Source organism: Neopelma chrysocephalum, unplaced genomic scaffold (genome assembly GCF_003984885.1).
Source record: "Neopelma chrysocephalum unplaced genomic scaffold, ASM398488v2 Primary Assembly neopelma1_69, whole genome shotgun sequence".
NCBI classification, from domain to species: domain Eukaryota; kingdom Metazoa; phylum Chordata; class Aves; order Passeriformes; family Pipridae; genus Neopelma; species Neopelma chrysocephalum.
This window is the reverse complement of record NW_020897729.1, coordinates 4,982,105-4,992,945: the sequence shown is the minus strand read 5'-3', so window position 1 is coordinate 4,992,945 and position 10,841 is coordinate 4,982,105. Positions and strand designations below refer to the sequence as shown.

Below are 10,841 nucleotides of genomic sequence, written 5' to 3'. Positions count from 1 at the left end.
TTGTTTGTTTTTTTTTACTCAAGCACATAACCTAGTATCACCACCTGAGAACCTGAACTGCTAAAAATGAACAAACCTGATACTGGCTTAGTGTATTTCATTGTCCAAGTGGTGAGAAAACTAACTATAACTGAAATGATACAGAAGAGTTACACTTCAGTTTCAAAAGCCTTTGTGGTACTAATAATATTTTTAGTGTACTAATGTCCTTGCCAATGTAATGAATAATAAGTTTCTTTTATCCAGTGATCTTTCTGGAAAACCTGTTTTACTCAGCAACCTCGAAAACTTAGTCTCAGCTGTTGCAAAGGTTTTGCTTCCAGTCTGAACCATTCTTAGAGAAGTGACACAGTAGTGCCAGCAGTGAATGACACTGCAGTGACCTGTACCTACAGGCTGAAGGCTGAGCTGTAAAGGAGAGAAACTTCAGTGCCAAAAATTTGGGCTTTTCCCATTTGAAAGAAGGGAAGAGTTCTTGGATCTGCAGCTTTTCATGTGGTTTGTTGCTAGGACCAGCTCCCACAGCAGCAGCTATTCCTGGCCATTACAAGTGGAGTAGAAAATCTGAAAAAAAAAGCCGTGTTTGATGCTGAGGCTTGAGGTCACAGCCCTGAGAGAAGTGAAACCCCCAGCTGAGATTGAGGTCACAACTGGGAACACTCGAAGAGCCAGTGGTCTGTGATAAAGAGCTGAGAGGTGTATTGGAGGAATAAGCTGCCAGCTTTCTGACCCTCATCTTCTCCCTTACATGCAGCATTTACCTCCCTTTGCCCATTACTTTGGCTTTTCCTTTTTTTGGAGCATAGATCACAAAGTTGTTGGTGATGATGGCAGCAACATAATTGTTGCAGGAGTTAAACCAGATTAAAAAGAAAATCTTGTTGCTTTCAGACAGAGAACGGGCTGAGAGATAATGATATAAAGCCAAGAGTCTCAGAATGGGAAGTGATTCAGGAAGCTGGCGTGAAACTCAAGCCCATGTATGGCCCAGGATACACTGGCATAAAGAACTTGGGAAATAGCTGCTACCTCAATGCTGTCATGCAAGCCATTTTCAGCATCCCAGAGTTCCAGCGAGCGTAAGTAGCTTCACACCAGTTCTTGTCACTGGCTGCTGCACTGCTCAATGTGTTGTTTTTCTAAGAAAAATGGTATTTTAATCTTTGTCTCCCCGGCAAACAGGCCTCTTTCAGTCAGTTCAGTGGCTGCTTAGAGGATTGGAAAAGGTTGGAACACAAAGCCCAATCTGCCTCTGAAACCAAAACTTACTGACTTAGCTTAAGTGGTGGGAAATCATATGCCACCTTGCAAATTTGATGTCTCTGTCTCTGCTGTTTATATGCATATGCACATATTTCTATTTATCTTGGTATCATCAGTATCACATTAGGGTTTTTGTCCTGGTCCATGCCTTTGTACCTCTGCAGGAGACATTCTGTTGCTCCAGTGTGATTTGTTCAAAAAACTGACGCAAACATGTTAATATTGATCCATTCCAGTGGAAAACAGTGCACCTGTTGCATGCAGGTCTGGCTAAGGAGGGAAACTATCAGAGGCATATTTTAATTAAAATTTTAAAAATCATGAAAAGGGTAGTGCAAGCCTATTCTTCCACCGAATAATTAAGAGGACAAAAGCACAATAGAAGAATATGAAATACTCTTGGTGACCAAAACTGAACACATCACTCCAAGGAGAGAAGCCTTTTTGTAAAGGACGGTTTTTGCTTTGAAATAAAATTCAGAGTTCCGTTTCATTCCACAGCACCAGTAGTGTATGTGCTGGAAGTAAAGCTTTTAGATTTTGGAAAGCCTGCCAATTTTCATGTTAGGATTACCTTCTGGAGAAGAAGAGGGAGAAAACTTGTGTTTGCTTACTTTGTTAGCCATATGTAGTACAGTCTGTAGATTCATTGAGTTCCAGCTCTTCCACCTCCATTGCTGAAAAATATCAAAATAGATTTTATCAAGGAAGATAATTTTCCACAGCATGGTCCTTGGAGTTACCTGGAACACTTAGTATCAACAAAGTAGTGGAGATCTTTGGAAGAGGGACCAGGCAGAAATCAGATGTATTCTTCCAATATGGCCACATCTACCTAGCCTGCTTTTATTTGTGCTCAGAGAGTGTGCTGCTGAATGCTTCCAGCAGATTGGCTAGGACTATGTATGTTCTGGTGTCAGAATGGTCTGTCTGAAGAATCTTAATAGAAACATTCTTTTTACATGGCCCTGATACAAATTTGAATTTATTTGCTTGTGTTGGTTAGGAGTAGAAAGTACCTTGGTTCTCAACTCAGCTCTGTGGTTTTGAGCAACACCATTGTGCAGCTATTTCAAGATTCAGGAATAGAATTTAAATTCCAGATGAACAGCACTGCCATATCCTTTATGTCTAGAAGCTTCTAAGTAAAACCTCAATGTCTGTTTCCTAATTTCTTTACTATTATTTTTGCATGATAGAAGCACTCACCAAGGATAGATTGAATCATTAAGCTGCGGTATTTGAACGTTTGTCCTTTGTTCTTGCTGCCCAGGTATGTGGGAAACCTTCCGCGAATATTTGACTACTCTCCTCTTGATCCAACACAAGATTTCAACACTCAGATGTAAGTTTTCTCAATTATTTACTTGGTCAACTTAAATAGAATCTAAATAACTTAATGGCAGGGCAAAAGAACACCTTTTCATGGGGTTGAAAGTGAGATATGACACAAGGTAGAATGGAAAGATTTGCCCACTCAGTTGCAGGTAATGATGTTCCGTTTCAAAAGCAGTAAACTCCTTTTTTGCTTGAAATAAAAGTCTTCTATTCTTTTCTGTTTTTCTCACATTTTTGTTTCCACCCTACCTTCTTCCTTACAGGGCTAAATTGGGACACGGCCTCCTTTCAGGCCAGTACTCTAAGCCACCCATGAAATCTGAGCTTATTGAGCAGGTGATGAAAGAAGAACACAAGGTATTTGCCTGAGTTTGTACAGCCTGGTAACTAGGTAAAAGTGATATCCTGAGAAAAGGGAACAGGTGCTGGGCATTGAAGAACACGTGTGGGTCCAGCATGGATGGGATGCTTAGCAAGGTGGAATGTGCAGGATGCCAGTCAGGGATATATTAGTCAGGCTCTATTTGTGCAGCACATTAAAGCAAGCATTGGTTCTGCTATTAAAGTATTCTGCTGCTCCAGTGATGAGTGCAAATGTTCATAGAATTGGCAACCAATGTTTATCTTCTCTGAGGAACAAAAAAAATCCAGAGAGTCTTGAGTATTTGGAAGCAAACTTATAAATCCTCTGTAAATTTCAGAAAGAAGTATAAAGTGCTAAAGAATTCTTTCCAGGAAGGGTCTGACAATATTCCACCTGATTTCTGGAGAAGCTGTCTAGGTAATGCAAGATTAAGTGGTGCTGGAGGCTTTCGTGTAGATGGAGGGGCCATGCAGAGCCATAGAAGTGATGCATGTTTCTCCCACAGAGCCATGGTGATAGTTTCCATGGAAATGCATGTTTTCCTCTACCTTCATCTATCAATTATTGATATACGAATTTCTCCTGAAATCAGAATGCCAGTGAGATTTTGGACAGATAGAGCACTGATACAGAGTAGTTTACATGATCTGAAAGTCCTGTGTCTCCTTGGTTTGTACAGCAGCTATTCATTGTTTTGGAACAACAAATAATGAATGCTGCTTGCTTCAAGTTCAACACTTATCAACACACCCCTGGGACTAAGGAATAGTGGAACAGATTTCACCATACATTGAATTATGTTCACTGACTGACCTGCTTTGCTAAACACACACAGGATGTGAATGAAAAATAATGTGCTGGAAGTTCAGGGACCTGAATCCTTCAAATAAAGCTACACCTCCACGCTTAGCTCTGCATCCACTACTAGCAATGAGATATTGAGAACTTTGTAATGGGAGATGGTATAAATCTCTGTTAGGTTGTAGTAGGCATCTACTGGCATTTAACGGTGCTTGTGTTGTTCATAAATGCAGTTTAATAAAGTTGAAGTTACATGCCTCAAATGACTTCCTTTTCAAGCAATTCATAGCACATATTAGGATTTGAAACAGCTTTTACAGCTTTTGTTCCTTGTTGTATTGAAGATTTATTTTAAAAAGATCAGGTATAGATATTTTCTCCATTCTTTCACTGTGGGAATGTGAATCTATGTTTTTTTCAGCTTGGGGATGCTTTTCTTTATTTGATGCCTTCCCCCTCCCACCAATAATGCTGATATACATTGAGATATTATTTTGTCTTTCAGAGACATTTTAATAAATATAACTGCATAGAATTTTAGGCCTTCAGTGTTTTCAAGTGCTTCTGCTTTGTATCTATAAAATCAATAATTCATTTTATTTTTTTCCTTTCCTTTTTTTCCCCTCCTACATGCAAAGAAGTTCTCTAGCTTTCTGAGCCTTTGGAACTCGTCCAAAGTTTTGGGGAGTTGTTGCTTGTAGAAGCATTCATATGAGATCTGCAGTGGTCCAGCACAATCTATATTTAGCTAAACTGTTTTGCAACTGTTGATGGGGAAAGTATGCCAGGTATTCTATAAATATTCATGGTACTGTGGAGTTGAAATTTTTCACCACAGGAGTTTAGCCTGGAAATGGCAGCATTTTTCTTGGACTCACTTTAATATTAAAAAGAGGCTGAAAGCCTGATGGGTCATCAGCTACTACTTGATTTTCTGTTTAGAGCTTTAGCTTTGGGGGGGGGGTTGTGTCCTTGAGGTGGAAAGGGTTTAGATTGCAAGATTCAATCCTCTTTTCTAGACTGTCACACATAGCATGTTTCTCTTCTTCCCGTTCAAAGTGTATAGGTGTAAACAAGGCTTGATTCCAAACTCACTGCATTATACAGCAGGATGAGTGTGCCATATTCCTGCTTCTGGCATGGGAAGAAGCCTGGTATATAGTGATGTGAGCTAGTTTATGCATTTCTCTCCCCAGTCCTAGTTTTGATGAAAGGCAGTTGAGGACACTGAAGCAAATATAACACAAGATTCAGAAATCCTTAGAACATCTCTTTGTCCAAGCAATACTGAGACTCTGTCTCTTGACAAGAGACTTTAAGGAGCATCTTAGGCTGATGTGGTTGCTGGTGTAATGCCAGGAATTAAAAAAAGAATTAAAATTGAGAATCTGCCTCTGGTTTCAGTGGTTCTAGAAATATTCTATCCTGGTAAAACAAAGAATAAAATTTTGCTCTTTTAGTGTGCATTTTATGTGCCTTCCATGTCATGCTGCTCTTTCTATTTTTATATTGGTATGATATTGCAACTCTAGTAATGAATGAGATTGACTGAGTTTTTAACAGCCTCTGAGAATTATACTTTTGCTAGGATGGCCTTGAAAATTATTTGGTTTCATAGAGGAAGAGAGCAAATCTGAATAAAAGATTCTGACTCCTTCAGAAGCGTTATTTAAATGGCAAAATAGCTAGTGTTGTCTTGAGGATCTGGAATGGTTGGGGAGTCCTCTTAAAGTAGCATAAAGGATGAGAAAGTCAAAACTAGGACACTCTTGGAAGCTAGAGATTTTCTGATTTAGGGTAGTTTCCTACTGAAAGGCTAAAGGCAATAAGTTATGGTCTTTCATCATGACCGACACCTTTCTGAAAGCTACTAACCTTTAGCAAACCTTCAGTAGTCTCTTTTAATTTGCAAATGCCTTAGAACAGGCAGAGTGAGCACTGTAGAAACTAAGTCATAAAACATACCCTAAAACCCCCAAATCATGTTTGGGGCCCTCCTCGTTTTTATTAAAATGGAAAACTAGATGAAATGGAAACTGTCATTTCTCCAGTGGCAGAAATGGGCCACAGGTAGATCTAGTGGAGTAACTTTGGGATATTTGGTCCAGGATTGAATAAAAATATTTCTTTAAAAGTTTTCTCTTTGTTTTATTTAGCCTCAACGCAATGGAATATCTCCCAGAATGTTTAAGGCTTTTATAAGTAAAGGCCACCCAGAATTTTCCTCTAATAGACAACAAGACGCACAGGAATTTTTCCTACATCTTATAAATCTAGTAGAGGTGAGAAAATCCCCATTACTGCTTCTTTTCCGTGGTTATATTAGAAAATGAGGGCAAATCTGTTATATGAGAGTCTAATTTTTTTAATTATAGTGTATTTGGCCTTGGATATATAGAAAATGCCACTAATGGAAATGTATTTTGGTTTAGAAACATTTATTTCTTTAATTCTTCCTTTTCTTTACTTCAGACTCTTGCATGACCATGCAGAGGGCCAATGCTGCTGGTAGCAACTGTAGGAGATATAAAGAGGTCAAGCATCACTGTACAGGCTATAAGATTTATAAACATATGTGACCTTTTAAATTGCTGTTTGTGTTATGGTTACATGCTATCTGTTTGCTTACCATGTTGAAGTCTCTCATGGAATATTAATGAATTGGGTATTATTATTATTATTATTATTATTATTATTATTGTTATTATTATTATTCCAAATTCATATAATTGTTGGGAGCAAATTAATTACCGTGTCCAGCTCTTTTGCAAATCCCAGCTGTACATCATTGAATCACTTAAGGAAGGACTTCCCTGCTGAAAACAAAGTAACTGTTTGTCAGTTGAATATTTTAGTATAAAACTCTAAGTTCCACTGAGCTCCAGCTCAGTGCTGCGTGTATAAGAATCATACTGTGAATTTTAATGCTGTCTTTCTGAAAAGGAATTTACAAATACATCAGTTTTGATGTAAAGCATTTCTTGTCTACCCTCCTCCCTCGTTTTCCCATTTTCCCCAAGAATCGAGGGTGTTTATTCATGTGTTACAGTCTCTAGATGAAGTTACTCACATTTGCATGCATAATGTTCCGCATCCCGAAATGCATGTACTGATTATAGGGTGGTTAGAAGACACTTCTCTGTTTCTTGCCTGATAACAGGCATTAGTGTGAACAACAAAGAGGAGGTATATTATTTGTTTGACATTCCCATCTGGATAATGAACTACAAGTTGCTTGTTCTGTTTTAGTGCAGATTCAGAGTGGTGGGAGCAATTCTGTTTGCCGAAAGGATTCTCTGTGTTATTTACCTGAGCTTTCTATCTTTATTATAATCAGCCACCTCCCTACCTTCTTCTGTTCACCTTGACTCAGTCAGGTTCATTAGGTACATGCTCTGCAAGTTCCTGTGCAGAAAGATAGTGCTGTGGGTGCAGACATTGTGGACTTCAGTTTATTCTCGGCGGGTGCAAGATTTTTGCATGCAGTCCAACGCAAGCTGAGCTGCCAGATCCGGGTGCAAGATCGGTGTCTTTGTGCTTGCCATAAAACAACCAGCAGCCTTTGGGTTGTCTGGTCATTTTAATGGTCATCACATAAGTGTTTGGGTTTAATATTCCTTTCAGAGGAACCCTGTGGGTTCAGAAAACCCGAGTGATGTGTTCCGGTTCCTGGTGGAGGAGCGCACGCAGTGCTGCCAGTCCAGAAAGGTCCGCTACACCGAGAGGGTGGACTACATCATGCAGTTACCTGTTGCCATGGAGGCAGCAACAAACAAAGGTAAAGAAAGAAACTGGTCTGTTTGACCCAGGGATGTGCCACATCACTTGTAGTACAAGGTGTTCACCCTTGTTTTGCATGTGTGTTGCGGGGGCGGGGGGGTCATGTGTGTGCCCAAAGATCCCCCTTGGGACTGAATCTCCTTCGTCCTGGGCACTGAAAAGGTTTATAAACTAACTTCTTCATCATAAAAAAGGAACTGAACATACTAGCTAATAAATATCTGGTAAAAACACACACTCATAAACCCCAAAACCCCCAAACCAATCAAAAAAACGAATTGGCTTTGTGTTTTTTAGCAGCAGATTAGAAGATTTAATATGATAATAGAGAATAGGGGTATAAGATAGTTTGTAATCTATAAATACAAAATACACAATTTGGATATCTTGGACTGTAGGGAAGGAGGATGGAACATTGGATGTTGATTTAATAAACAGGAGTGGCTTTTTCATGCCTACAAGCTGTCTGAAATAGGACACTTGTTTTTAAAGGAGACAATAGCTGAGGAGGCTTGAAAGCTTGGAAGCAGGAGAGAGACACTGATAAATCGTGGTTGCCCCTGCAATCAGTGGTGAAGAGTCTTGCAGACTAACAATAAATGTGTGCTTGAGGTAGAAGTGAAGGGGGCATCACAGGAACACTAGAAGGGTTTCATACACAGATTAAATATGTAAAATATTTTATGTCCAGAGGGAAGTATTTTGATTGTTTAATGAGATCCTTTGAAGTAGCGCAAAGCTGAGAAGTCTATCTACTACTTTTCACCTAGCCCACAACTCCTTGAACTGGACAATAAGTTTAGGTTAACTTTGCAATCTTTGTTCATCAGTTTCAGTGATGATTCTGTTGCTGATAAAAGAGCAGGTTATTTCCAGGTAATGACTCAGAAGATAGATTAGTTTATAAATTTGCCATATGGCACTGCTCAGCTTGCTGGTGTCAGGACTTTTTCTAGATCATACATAATCCTGTCCTGTCCAGATAGTCAGATGACAGAGATAGACAGCAATAACTTTCCAACTCAGTCAGAGCTGATAAAGTGGGTAGTTGGTGTTACTATTCACACAGGATTCTGACTGTCATGGCAAGATTTTCATTGGTGGTTGCCTGGCATTTCCAGTTCTGTGTTTTCACCATGAATGAACCCCTTCAAAATAGAGATGTGTTTTTAAGTGTAGCTCCTGAACCCGATGCAGACAAAAAAATTTGATGTCTAGTTAAAACCATGTAAAAGTTTTATTGCTAAGTAGTTTTTTGCATTTTCAAAACTTGCAAAAATAAGCCTGGTGAGGAACACACAACCATGACAGTATTCATTAGTGTTGTGCATATTTCTCAGATGAATTAATTGCCTATGAATTGAAGAGGCGAGAAGCAGAAGCTGCAAGGAGACCTCCACCAGAACTTGTCCGTGCCAAGATCCCATTTAGTGCGTGTCTGCAGGCCTTTTCTGAACCCAGCAATGTAGAAGATTTCTGGAGTAGTGCCCTTCAAGCAAAATCTGCAGGAGTTAAGTAAGTGTGTGTCTGGCTGCCTGTTAAAATCTGTGCTCTGTGCTTATCTTGTACCTGGACATGATGCAGAGGGGAACAGACAAAAGCATAGTGGGTTTTGCTGTTGTATTATTGTTGGGGCTCGCTCATAAATGTGATGTGCAGATCAAGCCTGACAAGAGCTGTAGTGATGCATTGAGCAGGAAATCAATTGTTCTCAACTGTCAGCCTCCAAGAGGTGATGCAGTCTGGTTGTTAAGAGCTTGAACTTTAAACGCTCGTAGCTTAATTGTTTGCCCACATTTTAGAATTTGATCCTGTCTATCAACTAGCAATGGTTCATTTCAGTGTGCATGAGGTTCTGAAATCTGTGCTCCATGTGATTTTGTTGCCTTGTTTCAAAGAATTGTATTTCTTGTCCTTGCCAGGACTTCCCGTTTTGCTTCGTTTCCTGAGTACTTAGTGGTGCAGATAAAGAAATTCACCTTTGGCCTTGACTGGATACCCAAAAAGCTTGGTATGTACTTTTTATATTTACCTTTTCTTCATTCTGTCCAAGATAATGGATAAGGTGTACACGCTTTGGTCTGTAATGAGGACCTGACTTGACTCTTAAGTTTGTACTGTGAAGATCCTAATTGAGTCTTCTTTCCTTTTATGACAAATTAAACCAATCCATCAGGTCTGTGGAGTTAAAACACAGTTTCCTGTAAACTGACCTCCTAGTTAAATTGTTTTAGTGTTCTAAATGACTCAAATAACTGTTTTCAGAAGGAGAATCCTGTCTGTGCTTGTACCTTGAGTACCAGAGTCCCCTCTCTTAAGGGGTAGGTTACACTACAAGGTCATTTTGCTGGGTGCATAAGCTTAGCCTGTTTCTCTGCTTTTGTAGATGTTTCTATAGACATGCCAGATTTCCTGGATATCAGCCACCTTCGGGCCAGGGGGCTCCAGCCAGGAGAAGAGGAACTTCCAGACATTGCTCCTCCCATTGTCATTCCCGATGATCCAAAAGGTATTTACTGGCTTACTGTCTCATGTGTTCCCCTTTCCTTCTAGCACATTCTCTTAAATCTTCACATTTTGGGACTGTGAACAAAAAAGCAGCTCTTTGCTTCTGTCATTGAAGACTTTTACAACACAGCCTTTTTTCTTGCCTACCAGACAGCCCTAGTTCTTCCAGCTTTGATGTTTTCAGGATTTATCATAGAATCACAGGCTGGTTTGGATTGGAATGGATAGTTCCAACCCCTGTGCCATGGGCAGGGACACCTTACACCAGAAGGTTTGATAACTGATGCTGCTGTTCAGGACTGTCTCCAAATAACCTTCAGTTCATGTCCATGAATCCCTTGCAGTAAAGTCACTGTGCACTTCCCAGGGTCTGGTGCAAAGGACTTGGTCTCAGAGTCCTGCTCTGGGTCTCATGACAGGTGTCAGAAGTGGGGTGGAGCATTAATCTATTTGGTCCTTACATTTACATAAGAGGTGTTACTAAACTGCTGTTGTTTTGTACTAAATTTTGTCTAAAACCTGGTGATAAAGTAATTTGCCAGGTCCCTGTACCTAAATCAATTTCTTGGTTCTTGTGTACTCCCTTGAACACAGTCTATGCTCCAGTATATCTTGGTCAGAAGGAATTTTAAAATCTGTCTTTTATTGCAATTATTGATGTAGGAATTTAGTGTTACAGTTCTGAGCAGATGCTCTTCTCCTTAATCACAGACTTAGATAATTCCAAACACTTTGGTTCAACATGGCACAACAAGCACACCATGTCTGCAGAACTGATTAATTCACA

At 39.7% G+C, this 10,841-nt stretch overlaps 1 protein-coding gene across 2 annotated transcripts in view; it reads left to right on the top strand.

The window, feature by feature from the left end:
* The window catches only part of USP13 (ubiquitin specific peptidase 13), a 61,918-nt gene that overhangs the window by 29,686 nt on the left and 21,391 nt on the right, over positions 1-10,841 (top strand). For both annotated transcript variants that reach the window (XR_003534672.1, XM_027685883.1), the window contains exons 8-15: positions 892-1,079; positions 2,537-2,608; positions 2,865-2,958; positions 5,923-6,048; positions 7,391-7,544; positions 8,887-9,061; positions 9,469-9,557; positions 9,933-10,055. Coding sequence is in view for 1 of the 2 variants with exons in the window: in XM_027685883.1 (XP_027541684.1) it covers positions 892-1,079; positions 2,537-2,608; positions 2,865-2,958; positions 5,923-6,048; positions 7,391-7,544; positions 8,887-9,061; positions 9,469-9,557; positions 9,933-10,055 (1,021 nt within the window). In the remaining variant the exon portion in view is untranslated. The remainder of the gene's footprint in view (positions 1-891; positions 1,080-2,536; positions 2,609-2,864; positions 2,959-5,922; positions 6,049-7,390; positions 7,545-8,886; positions 9,062-9,468; positions 9,558-9,932; positions 10,056-10,841) is intronic.